This window comes from Monodon monoceros, unplaced genomic scaffold (assembly GCF_005190385.1).
Source record: "Monodon monoceros isolate NGI ecotype Baffin Bay Population unplaced genomic scaffold, NGI_Narwhal_1 Super_Scaffold_11, whole genome shotgun sequence".
NCBI lineage: Eukaryota > Metazoa > Chordata > Mammalia > Artiodactyla > Monodontidae > Monodon > Monodon monoceros.
The window spans coordinates 67415444-67433109 of NW_021703767.1; the positions used below are offsets into that span (position 1 = coordinate 67415444).

The window sequence follows — 17666 nt, forward strand, 5'->3', positions numbered from 1 at the left end:
CTATAGATTTAGCAACTATCCATCATCTCATATACATAAAACATTAAAGAAATAGGAAAAAAATTTTTTCCCTGAAACAAGAACTCTTAGGATTTACTCTCTTAACAACTTCCATATATAACATACAGCAGTGTTAATTATTTTATCATGTTATACATTACATCCCTAGTATTTATCTTATAGCTGGAAGTTTGTACCTTTTGACTGCCTTTTATCTAATTTCCCCTCCCCCCAACCCCCCACTCATGGTAGCCACAGATCTGATCTTTTTCTCTGAGTTTGTTTGTTTTTGAAGTATAATTGACCTACAACTCTATGTTAGTTCTTGGTACACAGCATAGTGATTTGATATTTCTGTACATTTCAAAGCAATTACCATAGTCTAGTTGCCATCTGTCACCATACAAAGGTACTACATAGTTACTGACTATACTCCCCACAATATACATTTCATACTTATCACTGTTTTATAACTGAAAGTTTGTACCTCACCTATTTCTCTCCTCACCCTACCCACCTCCCCTCTGGCACCTGTTTGTTCCCTGTATTTGTAACTCTGTTCCTTTTTATATGTTCATTTGTTTTGTTTTTTAGATTCCACATATAAGTGAAGTCATACAGTATTTGTCTTTCTTAAAGCTGATATTATATCTTACATGAGAAACTGCATAGACTCATAACTGTTTTCCCTGATTCCATGTTTCCTCCACACCATTATAGTCTATTCACTGATATACAATAGTGTTCAAGTCAGTTGCCTGTTTAAAATTTTCCAGTGAATTGAATTCCCATTACATTTCAAACAAAATCTAAAGTTTTTTCCATGATCTACACACCGTGGTCTTCTGGATATCTTTCTGACCTATTTCCCTACATTCTCTTCCTCATTCATTCCACTCCAGCCACAGGGGTGTTCTTGCTGTCAGAGAACACAAGAAGCATGCTTCTGCCTTGGGGCATTTGTATTTGCTTTTACCTGAGCCTGGACATTTTCCCCCACCTCTGTATTTTCATTACTGTCTCTCTACATTTGGATCTCTGTTCTAATGTCCCACCTTGAGGAGGCATTCCTAACTACCCTATTTAAAATAGCATCTCTCACCACTCTCCCCAGACCCATCTAAATAGTGTAATATTTATCCCTACTTAGGATAAATATTACATTATATATTTGTTTATTGTCTGTCTCCCCCACTGGAATGTAAGTTCTGTGACTGTAAGAACATGGATGAATTACAAAAGAATCAATGATGAGGTACTCTTAACATACACTACTTAATGACTTTGACTGAGTTTGTAGTAAAAAATTATACGTTTTTTCACTCTTCAAAATAGTCTGATCTTCTGAACCACATTTTCTCCTCATTTCCTGATGTAATTAAATCAGTGGTATAAAAGAAGGGTGATGTTGGTATGTGAAAGAAGACTAAAATATCAATAGATGCCAAGTGATACTAAAACTATGCTGAAGATTGGTGGTTTATTTTTTCTTTACAGGTAATATTAATTCTTTGAGTTGCTACTGATGTGACTAATAATCAGATTGCTTATCCTATAATTTAAAGACATAATGTTGGCTAAACAGGATCACCTTGGGGTTATATTTTGTAAAACATCTATGTTATCCAAAAATATTAAATATTAAATATTCAATTACTACAGTTTTCCTTTTTTATTTTAGGAAATGATTTGCAGCTGAGTGAATCAGGAAGTGACAGTGATGACTGAAGAAATATTCAGCTATAAGTATAAAGTTTATAAAACATGTGATAATTCCTAAGGCTCAGGAAAATGTATCTTAACTTTGATGATAAGAGAAATTTAATCTGATTCAGAATTTTCAGTTGATGTTACATTTTTTACCTTTTATGGGTACTGGTATTTTCATGTATTTTCATTTAATCTTAACAAAACTCCTAGGAAGTTTTACAGATGAGAAAACAAACTTCAGGGGTTAGGTTACTTGCCCACATATTGTTAACAAGTGGCAGATCAGGTGTTCTGAAGTTCAGGTTCAGTGTTCTGTTTTACCACACTGCTGTTTTCAATTGTGAATGGCAAAACTGTTGATTTATAATAAATGTCCTGGTTTTAATTACATCTCTGAGCCTTTCTATCTGATATTCCTTAAATTTTGGTTGAAAATTAAGCTAAAGTTTAGGGTAAAGGTGAAGCTAAGTAATTGTTTTAATGAAACAATTGTCCTCTTATCTCTCACACATTTTATCATGTTCTCTTATCTCTTTGATACTTTTTAATCATTTTCTTATTTTGCTTTTGAGAGTAAAAATAAGCATTTATGTTAATGAGATAAATAATTAATATTTATACCTATAACATTTTTGAATTGGGGAAAAATGATAAATATAGTTGAGAGTCACTAACCAGCAGCAAGTTCTTTTTTTTTTAATTAATAAACTTTATTTTTAAGAGCAGTTTTAGTTTCACAGCAAAATTGAGCAGAAAGTACAGAGAATTCTCATATACTCCCTGTTCCCACACATGCACAACCTCCCCAAGTATGAACATCCTGCCCCAGAGTGGTACCTTTTTTTTTTGGTATAATTGATGAACCTACATTCACACACCATCACCCAAAGTCCATAGTTTACATTAGAGTTCACTCTTTGTGTTGTACGTTCTATGGGTGTTAACAAATGTACGATGACATTTATCCACCACTGTAGTATCATACAGGATGGTTTCACTGCCTTAAAAATCCTGTGCTCTGCCAATTCATTCCTCCACACCCCAACCCCTGGTAATCAGTGATCTTTTTACTGTCTGCTTAGTTTTGCCTTTTCCAGAATATCTTATAATTGAAATCATACATTATGCATCCTTTTCAGATTGGCTTCTTTCACCTAGTAATATGCACTTGTTTCCTCCATGTCTTTTGCATGCCTTAATAGTTCATTTCTTTTTAGCACTGAATAATATTATTACATTGTTTGGAGGTACCATAGTTTATATATCCACTAACTGATGATAATATAAGCGTGAAAGTAAGTTGGCTACAAAGGAACAAAAATCAGTGGGCTTTGAACTATTCCATAACACTACACCAAAACTCTAAAGTTAGTAAAGCTGTGTCAGCACAAGGTATAAGTGTGACCTATGAATTACGTATTCATCAAATATCATCTACAGTTTGGCAAGAAGGCATTCTTAGACATGTCAGAATTCAGGAATTGTATCATTCACATATCATTCATGTAATAATTACTTTAGTAATTTCCAATTTATTAAGAGATGAATCAAAATTACCAACTCAAGAATGGGAAAAATATTATAAAAATATATCCTAAAAAGGTTGAAACCTTCTTCAAAGGGACTGACTCAATTCATAGGAGTAGTATAATATATAATATATATTATTATATTGGGTTGGCTAAAAAATTCATTTGGGTTTTTCCGTAAGATGGTATGGAAAAACCTGAACGAACTTTTTGGCCAACCCAATATTTATTATAAATAAATATTTATTACAAATATATATAATATTACCTGGGTGGTGGTTGTGTGAGTTACACATATGTAAAAAATAGTGGAGTTTTATACTTAAGATTTGTGCCTTTTAAGTTACGTTTAATTTTAAAAGTCCACAAACAAAATCAGTAGATCTTACAAACTTACAAGAAGGGGACAAACAACTCAATAGAAAAAAGGGAATGAATCTTCAGTTTTGAAAATTATAAAAACATTTTTGTCACAGCAATCTCACTTCTAGAAATTCATTCTACAGATACATTTGACTTATTTGCAAGGTTATTATTACAGTATTATTTATAATGGCAAAAAACTTTAAAAATCTGAATGTGAACTTTTTTTATTGATTTTTGAAGTGATTTATATACTCTGGACACAAATCCTTTGACAATATATGTAATATGAGTATTTTCTCCCACTTTGTGAGTTGTCTTTTTGCTCTTAATGGTATCTTTTGGTGAACAAAAAAGTTATTGATTTTTTTTTTTTTTTTTTTGGTACGAGGGCCTCTCACTGTTGTGGCCTCTCCTGTTGCGGAGCACAGGCTCCGGACGCGCAGGCTCAGCGGCCATGGCTCACGGGCCCAGCCACTCCGCGGCATGTGGGATCTTCCCGGACCGGGGCACGAACCCATGTCCCCTGCATCGGCAGGCGGACTGTCAACCACTATGCCACCAGGGAAGCCCAAAAAAGTTATTGATTTTAATACTGTCCCATATATCAATTCTTTTTCTTTTATGGTTACCATATTTTATGTCTTATTTAAGAAATCTCGGCTTATCCACAGCCATAAAGATGCTCTCTTACGTTTTCCTCTAAAAGCTTTAATTTTTTAAACTTCGACAGTTAGATCTGTAATCTATATTGAATTGGTTTTTATGCATGGTGTAAGATATATTACACCATGCATAAAAACATGGGTAAACATATTTTTTTCCATATGAGTATCTAGATGGTGTGTTTTTTATTTTATTTTGTTTTTTTGTTTGTTTGTTTTCTTGCGGTACACGGGCCTCTCACTGTTGTGGCCTCTCCCGTTGCGGAGCACAGGCTCCAGACGCGCAGGCTCAGCGGCCATGGCTCACGGGCCCAGCCACCCCGCGGCATGTGGGATCTTCCCGGACCGGGGCACGAACCCGTGTCGCCTGCATCGGCAGGCGGACTCTCAACCACTGCGCCACCAGGGAAGCCCTAGATGGTGTTTTTTTAGTTAAAAACACCGTCATTTCCCCCACTGCACTGCAGTGTCACGTTTGTCATAACTGATGCCTCAGTATATGTGTGGGTCTTTTTCTGCACTCTGTTCTGTTGCATTGGTTGCCTTATCTATCTTTGTGTCTGTTCCACTCTGTTATAATTACTATAGCTTTATAATAGGTCTCCTACTGGTTAGTGCAAATCCTCCACTATTGTTCTTCAAGATTGCCTTTGCTATTCTTTGCTTTTTGTATCTCTATATGAATTTTAAAAATCAACTTGTCATTTTCTACACTCACAAAACCTGTTGGATTTTGTGTTGCAATTATAGATTGATTTGGGGATTACTGACATTTTTGCTGAGGCTTCCAAATCATAAGCATGGTATGTCTCTCCATTTATTTAGATCTTTAATTTCTTTCAATAATGTTTTAAGAGTGGTTAGTGTTGATGTCTTAGACATCTTTCAATAGATTTATTCCTAGGTATTTTTTATGCTTTTAGAGCTAGTATAATGTTTTAAATTCCCTTTTCTATTTGTTTTTGCTGATATTTAAATACAATTTATTTCTATGTGATGATTTTGTATTCATACACCTTGCTAAACACATGTTCTCTTTTAATTTCATATTTGCCTCTTCTCTCTGACTATATTAGTATCTGTCATTTTCAGCCTCCTTTTTGTACATGATTGTAAAATATCACTCTCTTCTGTCATAATCATTGAGGTCACAAATATTTTTTACTCTTATCACTGATATTTTAGATTCTTTCACTCTATTATTTTTTTTATCTTTCAAGAGTTTGTACTCATTTCTATTCAGGAGTTGCTTTTCTTTTTGATCTTTTCCCTTTTATCCTTCTATCTGATTTCAACTTAGCAAAAATGATGGTGTAAAGAGGCATCTTGATAAGATAGAAAAGGCTCTAGAATAGGTCTTGGAGGCTGGGAGGCTCTTCTGTAATATTCTTCAGGCTAGACTAGGAAAAGGATTTCAAACCAGTGTTCACCAAATCCCTATTATAAGAATTACCAGAGATGCTTATTAAAAATACAAGTTCTTAGATACCTACTTAGATCTATTCAATAAGACTTTTCAAAGCAAAGGCCTGTAAATTGTGTGTGGTGTGTGTGTGAATTGCTGTGAAAATTTGTAGTTATAAGTATATATACAAATATAAATACATATGTAAATATATATATCCCTAAGTGATTTTTAGCATCAGGGAAGTTTAGTTTATGTAGGACAAGATTAAGATTCCTTCCATCTCTGATACTATTCGATTTTATAAATGCTAGCATGGTATTGCCATAATCAAAAGAAGAATTTCACCTAAACAAACGAGTATCAGAGAACCAATGCCAGTACTCTAAAGTCTGGTATTTAGGGCACCTATAAGCACAAATGAATTGGTGCCTTGCCTACTGGTGCTATTCCATCTGCTCTGAGAGATCAAATGCTATTCCAGAGGTACAAGGCCAGAGCAGGGGGAGCTGGTGATATAATTAGATCTTAAAAGCATCTGTGCCTCTAGTGGTTAATTTGACTAGTAAGTTTTGACTGTTCATTTGTTTTGTATCCAGAGTCATTAACCAAACTAGGTCAGAAAGTGCAGTACTTCCTGAAAGAATAACTGTAGCTTAATCATTAATGTCACAAACAGAAATGAAGTGGACCCTTCTTTGGGTAAAGGTTGATGGGAGAGAAGCAGGAGGAGGAGTGAGTAGAAGCTGGGGAAACATGGTCAAAGTCTAAGATGGAGTTTAGGGAGGAAAGGGTAGAGTTTCTCCTGGTCTTATTTGTCAATAACTCAAATAGGTAATGTAAGAATTTTATGAGGGAGAGAGTCATAGGTTCTCATATTCTAAAATAAAATAATTCATTCTCCTGTTTCCTGACTTCTTTTTTGGTTTAGTCCTCATTTTTCTTATTGCTCTCTAGCCATTCTTTTCCTTTTTCTTTTGATTGACATCTAGATGGGCACCGTACTCTCTTGTTCTTTTACCTCTTTGACTTAGCAAAAATAATACTGTCTAAAATGTATCTATCATTGTCATCTCTGTTCTTGTTCCTCCTCTGATAAGAACTAAATATTATATTCTGGAGTCATTTGGGAGTCCATTCACTGAAAATTAAGAAATATGGTGTTTATAATGGTTCCTAGAAAATAACTGGCTCATAATTTTTACACAAATTAAATTTTATTTACTAATTAAATGATGGATTCATCTTGAAGTGAGAAAATGAAAACACAGGGAATGAATTTAGCAAAGGAGAAGAATGATTCCCAAATGTACATCACCAACCCTTTCCTTTTGTTTTCTTCAGCTCCACCTCTTTAATTGCTTATAAGACATTTCTAGTTGAACTTTATTATGCTGAAAACCAAAAATCAACATTTTTTGTATCTCTCCAAATTCTGTTTGGAGATAACTTTCCCTCTTCGATGCATTTCATTTCCCCTACATTGCTATGTTTTTATTTCCATAGTTTCCATTCCTAAGTAATGACCACAGGCATTACTGATACTAATCTGTAGTGGCATAGTGAAAATTCCAGATCTGCCACTTACTGGCCACATGACTTTGGACAAATTACATAACCTCTTAGGACATTAGTTCCTATAAAATGGGGATAGTAGTAAGAATTAGAACATGTAGATATAATATATATGTGTGTGTGTGTGTGTGTGTGTGTATAAACCTTCCCCACAATAGGTGTGCAATAAATGGTAGCTATTATTACCCTGAAATCGATTTCAAAATCTGCTCTAAGCTATGCTCCAGGCATTGTGTTCTTAACTAATTTTCACTCATTTGAAATTTTCCAGCATTATACTGTCTCATCCCATGATGTGTTATTCTCACTTCCCTGTGACTTAAATGTTCTTTTGAACTAGTCTCTGAGACCCAATCCTTCCTTTCTCTGTAGCTTTCTGCTTTGCAGGCGGCTGCTGACGCCTGACACCCACAGGGTTAAACCTAGTTGCTGAAGCCACCCCCTCTTCCCCTCCCAGTCCCCCTTTTCACAGTAGCCTGGCAGCTGTCCCAACTGCCTACCGAAGCCAAATGCTTGAAGAGAGAGAGAGTAAGGAGCCAGCCATGAATCTCTTCCAGAAAAATGAGTTCAAGGAAACTCCTTTTTTACCTGTCTCCCCTGAAGAGGTACCACCTCGACCCCCCAGCTTTCCAAAGAAGCCATCTCCGGTGAGTCTTCAGATTCAGTTCTGTCTCTGGTAGGAACAGACTTACTTCTTTGGTTCTCCTCCTTGGCCCCTGGAGCTTCACGCTGAGCTGTGTTAGAGTATTAAAAACTATTCTCTCTTGGAGTTAGAATTAACCTGTAAACCAAACCTAAACAGAAGTTTCCTTTAACTTAGGAGAGGAAGCAGCAGAAAGAGGTAGAGTTCTTCAGTTGGTATCCAGGACTTGGCTATATTTCATTGTATATTCTGAGTTTCTCTGGGGTGGAAAAAAAGCAATTTGAATGTCCAGGGAAACTTGGCAAGTACTCCTTTCTGGAGAACTGTGTGTGATTGTTCTTTCTTCACCAAAAAAAAAAAATCTCAGCCCTTAGTTTCCCCTGTGCACAGAATCTATGCTGACCACCAAGAGAAGTTTTAGAATAGATCTAGTTTCTGTTACTGTGTTCCAGTTTACAGTGGGAGAAAGGACAGAGAAGCAAGGAAGTAATAATAATGTTTTACTTTATACACTTGTTAAAGCACTTGCCAATTCTTATTCAATCCTCATATCAAAATCCTGTAAATGGAGAGGATACAGACATACTAGCCAGTATTTACTGAATTCTTACTACAGGCAAAGAGGTAACTGTAGTAGTATTCTAGAGGTGGTAGTTTCTTTGGAATAACAAAACTGAAGTATAAAGCCAAGTATAGTGACATGGCCTGGATCAGTATGTTAACACAGCCAGTGACAGTGTTACATAGCTAGTAGAAATGTGTTAACTAAACTTCAGGTTGCATGATTCTCGAGCTGTGAGCTGGGAAGGTAATAAGACTAATTCATATTGTCTTCGAAGCAAGTTTTTATCATATGTTAATGTATATTAATATTTTGGAGGGTTGTTTTTATATATCCATGTGGATAAAAGAATGAATACATTAATTTATTTAGTTATACATTTTCTGGTCCCAAAGAATTTGAGGCTGCTTACAAAGATGTACGTACATCTTATGAATAAGAAAAGGCAATAAAAATCTCATGATAAGATTCGATATGAACACATATCTCCATCCCCCTCTCATATTGACTGGGCTATCATAATGGGTAAGGATTTGAAATAATACATGATGTTCCTTTTATTCTGACTGATACAGTGCATGAAATAGCATAGTCCTTTTAATGCCCAAAAGGATTAGCATGTAAATGTTATAGAATCTCTCTTTCATAGAAAGAATGGCCATTTAATTTGACAAGATTTAAGAACTCTCTGCCCAAGGTCAAGGTGATCAGTCATCTTACCTTTAGCAATCTGTACTAGGCTCTGTGCCTGGCTTCAGTAGCCACTGAATGGGAAACCTTCATGTTGCTAGGATTTTTCCCAGCACAGTGAATGGGGCAAGTGGAAACAGAAAGGTTAATCCGCACAGTGGAGCTAAGCAGGATACTGACATGTGAGTGTGACTGCCTGGACATCAAGTGCTCCATAGGCCAACTCTTTGTTCTGTTCCTGAAAATAAGTATGATTATTCTCCTACTCAGAGCCCCAGGCTTTTCATTTAGTACTTGTGGGAAGATGAACAGGTCCTGGTGTCTAGTATCAAGGAATGCCTGAGCAGTTTCATGTTAAATGAATTGAGGAACAAAGTAATATTCAGAATAGCTTCTCACTGCTAAATCAGCGATGCAAGCACTTTTAGTGTGATACTGGCTGTTTCATGAAAAGCAGGGGCCATTGTTTCACATGACCTATCATGGCAACTTAAAATAAATGATTTTTTTCTGTTGTGGAGCAATCTAATGGTTTAAACAGGGAAATATAGTTCATGCTTGAACCATTGCCTTTTTGTTTCTTAGAAAATCTGTGGCTCCAACTATCCACTGAGTATTGTCTTCATTGTGGTGAATGAATTCTGTGAGCGCTTTTCCTATTATGGCATGAAAGGTAATTTTGTGTCCCTGAGTCCTACTCTTCTCCACTCACTCTCACCCCATGTTTGTAACAACCTATCTCATATGCACTTATTTCCCTTATCTACTCTTTCTGCCTTCATCCAATTGGTCCTTTCCTTTGGTGAAGACTTCCAAAAAATGCCTCACGGGATTTCACCTACTAACTCATACAGGCCAAGAACAGAAAGGCCAAGTGGAAATCAGAACACAGCCTATGAAAATATAAGTGGAAAAACTCTCATCATCGACATTCCATTCTTCATTTCTGTTCCTCGGGTCTATGGGTTATATCATTGCTGGGAAGGAGAAGGAAGGGATATTAGAAGCCCCATGTTATCTTTTGGAGTGGCCTAAATGATGCTATGCACACATAGACTGAAGGGAGGAGTATTGCATTTGTATACTAAGCATAGCCCCATTTACTCCCACAACTCCAAGGGGCCCTGCTTCTACTGCCCAGCAATCACCCCTCATCACTTCACTGATAGGAGTGTTGAAGGTCAAGATCAACTTCAAAGACCATATCAAATGTTCTTCTGCTCCATAAATCATTTTAATGCATCTATTTTGTTTTGTCTCTCTTTTTTTGCTTCAGCTGTGCTGACCCTGTATTTCCTGTATTTCCTGCACTGGAGTGAAGACACTTCCACATCTGTATACCATGCCTTCAGCAGCCTCTGTTATTTCACTCCCATCCTGGGAGCAGCCATTGCTGACTCATGGTTGGGAAAATTCAAGTAAGGATGATGGGAGGTCACAGTCCAAGAAGCTGCACATATTAATTGTGCAGAGACTATCACTTCTAGCCTCTTGCTTCCAAGCAAGAACGTGCTTATGTCATCCATGACAAATAAGAATCTCTCTCAGACTGACAATACAGAAAGGTTTTGTCTCTTCATTTTCAGTTTTTCCAATATTTCTATACCCTTTTCTGTCAGCAGGGTTTTTTTCTTTTATCTAATTTTAATCTTCCATTCTGTAATTTAAGACTAGTTCTTGTTCTGATCTCAGGTGATAGAGGTTGCTACCCACAAGAAAATTTATAATTCAATGTAGTTATTTGATATACTATCCATCTCTTCTCTAGATTGAGTCATCCCAACACTTTTACTATCTTCTTATGAATCCCTCTTTTTAGCTCTTTTACCATCTCTGTTTCTCTTCTCTAACCTTCTGTAGTTTATTTCTTAATAATATAATAAATATCTTCATGAATTAGACTAATGGTCTATTCAGTTCAGTATCTTTTAATTCCCTGAAAATAGCACCAAGAGATATGTTTGGGATAGTGTTATTTTTGTCCCCTATAACATCATCTTCATGGGCTAGAGATGGCTCTTAGATATCCATCACTCAGGTATTTTCTGTGGACTTGTCATCTATGGAATTGTCTAAATTAGCATTTCTCAAACTGCATTCTGTTGAAAATTGGTTGTATAGGATCTAATGAATGTTATATGGGAACATAAAGCTCTCATAGTCAAATAAGTTTGGAAAATGCTAGGCTGAATAAAGCTAAAAAGGTATCTTTACTGCATGACTTCTTACAGCCTTTAACTTGTGAACTCCTACTATAAAATATCCAAGAGGAGGTTATGGTATGTAGTATTTTCCAAACTTATTTAACCGTGGAATATTTTTTCAGGATTTCTTGTGGACCTAGTGTTCACAAGGAATCCTTGGTTTCTATCTCACTTTGGCCTAGATATATTCATTCTTCTAAAGTTTTTAATCAGCACCCAATATAGCGCTACAACCACAACTTAGTACTAAACACAGTTTCTTGCCTTGGGAAAGGTATGGCAGGTGGCTGAGATCTATGTTTGCTCCTTATGTAGTAGTAGTTACCGAGTCCATCCAGATAGAGGGTTGGCACTATGTGCAGAAAGAAAGTATAAACCATGGTATATAGTCTTCATTCAGTTATAGAATAAAAGACTCACATATATCACGTAGTAATTTTATTTATTTTTAAAATGACTTCCTTTAAGATTGAAAAAGTATAGATCTGAGATTTGGTAAGTAATAGCTTCCTGACGATTTCAGAGGAAATTTAGCAACCTCCACTTGTGCCCTCAATCTCAATCCTTTATGAGGTACTTTTAATTTTTTTTGAATTTATTTTTATTGAGGTATAACTTACATAAAGTACACAAATCCAAAAGTCTTAAATGTACAGCTGGATGAATTTTTACAAATGTATCACCGTCACCTAGATCACTCTCCTTGGTGTCTTTGTACCCTCAATACCTCCATCTCTTTCCTTCAAATTCTTCCTCAGAGACACTCTTGTCCTGTACCTAGAAGCAAGGGCAAATATGAGACCTTTAAACAAACAAAATTATTGTTAACCTTTCTTTTTCTATCTTCTTTGTCTTATTACCACTACCTTCCGATTTTTAAAAGAATCACTTATTATTTGTTGCCTTCCTTTCTCACTCTTCATTATCACTCCTTAGGGTAGAGTAATGTAATGCAGTGCAGTAGAATCCAATTAGATTCAACTTAAGCTGATCGAGTTTAATTCAGTAAATGTTTATTGAGCAACTTGTATTTGTCCAAAGAACCATGAGGGATAAAAAGATGAATAAGACATAATACCTGCTTCATGGTGTTCATATTCAACTAGCTTTAATATAAAGCAGATTACGGTAAGTGAAATAATATATAGTATGTCATCTTTTTATCCTATTGAAATTCTTCTCTCTTAGATCACTGGTAATGATCTCTTTGTTATCAAACCCAGTGGTCTTTTCTAAATTCTTATTCACTTTGAACATGTTTTAACATTTTAGTCTGTTATCACTCCTAAATTCTTGAAACTTCCTGGGCTTCTCTAACACTGTATTTTCTGGTTCTTTTACTTTTTTGGATTCTTCCTCATTTGGCTTTTCTTTTGCTTTTTGTTTACTTTACTCTTTCCTGAATGTAGGCATTTCCCCAGTGTATACCTTTTACCCTCTTCCCTTTCTCCAGATTCTCCCTTAGCAGGCTCTGCGGTGTCAGTTTTACCTATATGCTAATGGCTCCTCAAACTCTGTAATCTTAACCTGTCACTCAAGCGCCCTTATGCATTATAACTGCATGTTAGCATTCATCTCCTGGATATTCCACCTTATCCTCTCTCCTAGCTTTCCTATACTCCCACATCCAATCAGTTTTCAAATTCTGCCAATTCTATTTCTATAATCTCTCTCACATTCTCCCTCCTCAACACTGAATCCCATGGCCATCAATCACCACTACTCTAGTTTTGGTTTTCATTAGCCTCTAAATTGGGCTATTGAAATGGACGTATATGATGTTTTCATTGCTTCCCATATCTTTTGTTCACAATTGAGTGTATGCACTACTGTCAAATTAATCTTCCTAAAAGAAATCTCTGTTCATATTACTACTCTGCTCAAAAATTTCTGCTAACACACTGTCTACTAATCTCATCCAACTTACCTTTCTGCTCTTATTATCATACTCCCTTTCAAAAATGTACACTAGAGAAAAACCAAATACTAATACTTACCTAATGATAAACAGGGACATTTCTTTTCCATGTCTGTTTGCATAGTTTCTACTTCATGGAATCTCCTTCCTCCCCAGCCTTCTATGTCCAAACCCTTTAAGGCTCAGTTCAAATTCCACCTATGCAGTGGAGTATTCTCTGCCCCTCACCTTTCACCACTAGCCAGAAGTAATCTAAAGTTCTCTGAACTCCTTATTTTTTACCCTCATGTGACATTTACCAAACTCTGTCTTATCATAACTATTGTATATGAATCTAATACCTTCTTCAGACACTTAGAAGACAAAGTCTCATTTATATTTTTATCCACAGCACCTAGAACAGTGCCTGGTACATAACAGGCCCACAGCACAGCAAGTGTTTCAATTAATAAATTTATTCACCCTCAGATACTCAAATGTAGGCACAAGACTGAGGTAGGTGTGGGCAGGTGTGAAGATGACTTATTTTGTTGTGGGTATTGTGATTGCTTTTTTTTTTTTTTAATCTCTACTTCAGCTACTTTTTTAAAATAAATTTATTTATTTATTTTTGGCTTAAAACCAGATTCATTTATTATATCACAATTCTGTAAGTGAGAAGTTGGAGGCAGTCAGTTGGCTCACAGGTCTGGGTGTCTCCTAGGTTGGACTCTGGGTAATAATCTACCACCAGCCTCATTCGTTGTTGGCTGAATTCATTTCCTTGTCATTGTAGGTGCTTATTTTCTTGCCATCATTCAGGTGGAGGTGTCCCCTTTCCTTGACACATGGTTCTTTCCATATTCAGGCTATCAGTATGGTGTATCAAACCCTTCTCGAACTTTGAATCTCTTCCCCTTCTGTTACCAGAGAAAAGTCTCTGCTTTTAAGGGCTCATATGATTAGATCAGGCTCATCTAGTTAATCTCACTATCTTACTGTCAATTGTGTCATATAATATAACATAATTAAAGAAGTGACATCTCATTATAGTCATAGGTTCCAGGGATTAGGGTGAGACATCACTGGCACCATGGCATACGACAATAAGGGGTAGTGACAAAGAGCATTCTTATGTCAACATCTGCTTTGTGCCTCAAGAGTAATAGCCTTGATTACCTTTGACACTTGATAATAATAAAAGAAATATTTTAGGTTTTCCCTGGTGGCGCAGTGGTTGAGAGTCCGCCTGCCAATGCAGGGGACACGGGTTCGTGCCCTGGTCCAGGAGGGTCCCACATGCCGTGGAGCAGCTGGGCCCGTGAGGCATGGCCGCTGAGCCTGCGCGTCCGGAGCCTGTGGTCCGCAACGGGAGAGGCCACAACAGTGAGAGGCCCACGTACCACAAAAAAAAAAAAAAAAAAATTTAAATAATATGGGAATTTTTATTTGATGACAACATTTTTAATTAATTCCTGAAATAGAAGAACACCAACATTTGTGAAAATATGAGAAAAGTTCTGTCCGTTTATAGTAAAGAAAATATTTCCTCTTTTTGAACAAAGATGATTTTTTGAAGCTCTATAAAAAAAGAAATAGGATTATAAAAATATCTAAGTCCCAAGGTTCCAATAGATTCTGCTAGGTGTGTGACTTTCTGGATAGTTTCCTTTTTCCTAAGGAAGGAGCTATTTGAGCATCATGTAACTTTCCACCATTAATTCTCTTGGAGCACGAAATTATCACCTCTGTGTATCCTCTGCACTGCATCCAGGGCAACCACACTCACATATTAAGGTAGCAGGCCCAGCATTTATCTATAAATTTAGAGCCTTACTTATTGTGAAAACGTCATGGACTAATAAAAAACATCTAGGAATTGTTATGAGTTGCCTGAGATACTTTCCCCGTAAATTTTTAAATTATTACTTAATTTTGATATTTCTTTCTTTGGAAATAGATTCTCTGTTGATTTTACAAGAAACCATAAATTCTTAAGGAGTGATCAGCCAACTATTTGCTTTGCACTATTTCAAGCAAACGACAATATTACATGATAATAAAGCAGTGAACTTCTTAAATTAGACATGTGCATTAAAACAAACCCTTCCTGGTTGGAAACCCAAGTGACTGTCATTAGCCACTTTAATATCACAGCAGGTTACACAGATTATTATTACATTTAACTAGCATTCTGACAAATTGAGGAATTCTTTACCTGCATTCAGATTACACACAGAAAATGATTTGAAAGCATTTCCTGCCATGAAAACACTAAAGCAAATCAAAGAAATCAGCTCCAATCTTATCTTTATCTTGAGTGTGTTGGGTCTTCGTTGCTGTGTGCGGGCTTTCTCTAGTTGCGGCGAGCGGGCTTCTCATTGCGGTGGCTCTCTTGTTGCAGAGCACGGGCTCTAGGTGCATGGGCTTCAGTAGTTGTGGCACATGGGCTCAGTAGTTGTGGTGCACAGGCTTAGTTGCTCCGTGACATGTGGGATCTTCCCGGACCAGGGCTCGAACCCGTGTCCCCTGCACTGGCAGGCGGATTCTTAACCATTTTGCCACCAGGGAAGCCCTGTGGTTGCTTTTTAAATAACAAAACTCTTTGGGGATGAATTGGTATCTCTTTCTGAGAGAAAGTGAGTTGGAGAAAACATGAGTAACTTGTTCTATCGGGGTGTGTGTGAGCTCACATGTACAAAAACAATGATGACAGCAACATAAGAATATAAGTATTTAAAACTCCTCTCCTTTTCTTCAGATGTTATCTTCAGGATGAAAAACATCCTATAACATTAGAAACATCTGAATTTAGTAAACAACTTCTATTAAAAGTGCTTCCTCTGTTTGCAGTCACAGAATCATAGCTTTGTTAAGAGAAAATGGGTACCCAGGGTCCCTGACTCTTGTATAAGGAACTCGCTATGTCAGGAAGGAGGTGAACCTTCCTTCAGGGCTACACACAGGAAAGAGTAGCCAGTGGATATACAATGGAAAAGAAAATTTTTAAGCATGGACACTGGATTTTTATTATTTCTATAAACATCTACTGAGAGGGTTAATTACATGCTCAGATGCAATTTTTGATGCTTAGCTGCTTTTAAGAGAGAATAACATTTTTAGTCATAGTCCCTAGTGTTGGTTTTTACCTTGTGACCTGTGCCTACTACTCTGGACTCCTGATCATGGCAATCACTAAAAGCCACTCTCTTAAATGTGTTTATTGCCAAATATGCTTTTGGATGTCTTCTCTACAATTTCTGGGGTTTTTTTGAGTGTGTCTATAGCATGTCCTTCCCCCACTATTTTTTTTTTTTTGTCTCATCAGAGCTGACCCTCTTTATGCTAGGTCTCTTCCTCTGCCATCAGAGGAAGTATGTATAATAATATATGCCTACTGCACATACTCCTTCTCAGTTCCTAAGCTTTAATTAAAAATGTCTCTGGCTTTTGATATTCTTACAGTTAAATAAAATTTAAAACTTCTTTCTCTTCCCTTTCCTTTTTCCACATTAACTTGTTCATGATAAAATTGAAGGAATGCTGGGCTGTAAGAAAGTGGAAGTTCTAGACCTAATCCTAATACTAATTAGAATGTCACCTTAAAAATAATCCTTTGACTTCTCTGGATTTCACTTTCCTCATTTGCAAATGGAAGATTGGTCAAGTCTATCTAAAACAGATCTGTGTCCTGTGGTTGGGATTGTAATGACCCCAATGACTCCATTTCAAATGCAGCATTTCCAAGTCTCTCTTGACTTCTCTCTCCTTCTGTTAAAGTTCTCTGCCATTAGCTTCCTGTCTTATATTCTTCACATTCTAGACTAATTCCCTGAATCTTTCACCTAGAAGGTTGCCTGTTTTCCTTTTAAGGCACTTACACTTCTTTCATTCATTTAGTCCAACAACCTGATATTGCCCTGTTCTCCCAACGCAGACTATCACTCCAGCTCAGACTCCTTTTGTTTTTTCTCTGTGATGATTTAGCATAGATCATCTATTTTGTGTTCATAATTTTTGGCCTTTTTTTCAGTCCCTTTTTATTCCCTTTCTTTCTATTCATTCTTTTTATTCCAATGAAGGAAACTTTTCTCCAGAAGACACTACAAGGCCTTTTGGAAAAGGCTGCCCCTTCCCCTAATATTAATTAGCCCTGGTTTAGTCACTCAGCTTTCTTATCCCCTGCTTCGCATTATAAACCCTCTAAGATCCCTTCCCTGGAGAGCCAACCTAGGAAGATTAGGCATTTAGAATGAGAAATCCACATTCTGAGATTTCTGACATCTCCAGCCTCTCTCTGCTACCTTCATTCCATTCTTTATATTCCACATTAGCATATAACACTTCAAAATCACAGAAGTAAGCTATATAATTTCCAGGGTTCCTTCTAGTATTAATATTCTACTTATATATAGAGAGAATA

The 17666-nt window shown here is 36.5% G+C and overlaps 3 protein-coding genes across 5 annotated transcripts in view; 2 read left to right on the forward strand and 1 right to left on the reverse strand.

Moving 5' to 3' along the window:
• The window catches only part of EAF2 (ELL associated factor 2), a 77439-nt gene that overhangs the window by 50111 nt on the left and 9662 nt on the right, over window positions 1–17666 (forward strand). Inside the window, exons 6-8 of one of the 3 annotated variants that reach the window (XR_003792435.1) lie at window positions 7705–7894; window positions 9728–9815; window positions 10419–10560. Coding sequence is in view for 2 of the 3 variants with exons in the window: in XM_029215397.1 (XP_029071230.1) it covers window positions 1682–1728 (47 nt within the window). In the remaining variant the exon portion in view is untranslated. Of the gene's footprint in view, window positions 1–1681; window positions 2099–7704; window positions 7895–9727; window positions 9816–10418; window positions 10561–17666 lie in introns of those variants that run through there. The other 2 variants (XM_029215397.1, XM_029215398.1) reach the window with 2 other exon arrangements.
• Window positions 7734–17666, forward strand: part of SLC15A2 (solute carrier family 15 member 2) — a 36827-nt gene continuing 26894 nt past the window's right edge. The window contains exons 1-3 of the mRNA XM_029215394.1: window positions 7734–7894; window positions 9728–9815; window positions 10419–10560. Coding sequence (XP_029071227.1) covers window positions 7757–7894; window positions 9728–9815; window positions 10419–10560 — 368 coding nt within the window. The 5' untranslated portion in view covers window positions 7734–7756. The remainder of the gene's footprint in view (window positions 7895–9727; window positions 9816–10418; window positions 10561–17666) is intronic.
• Window positions 11831–17666, reverse strand: part of ILDR1 (immunoglobulin like domain containing receptor 1) — a 94278-nt gene continuing 88442 nt past the window's right edge. The window contains exon 10 of the transcript XR_003792434.1: window positions 11831–12123. The gene's annotated coding sequence lies outside the window, so the exon portion shown is untranslated. The remainder of the gene's footprint in view (window positions 12124–17666) is intronic.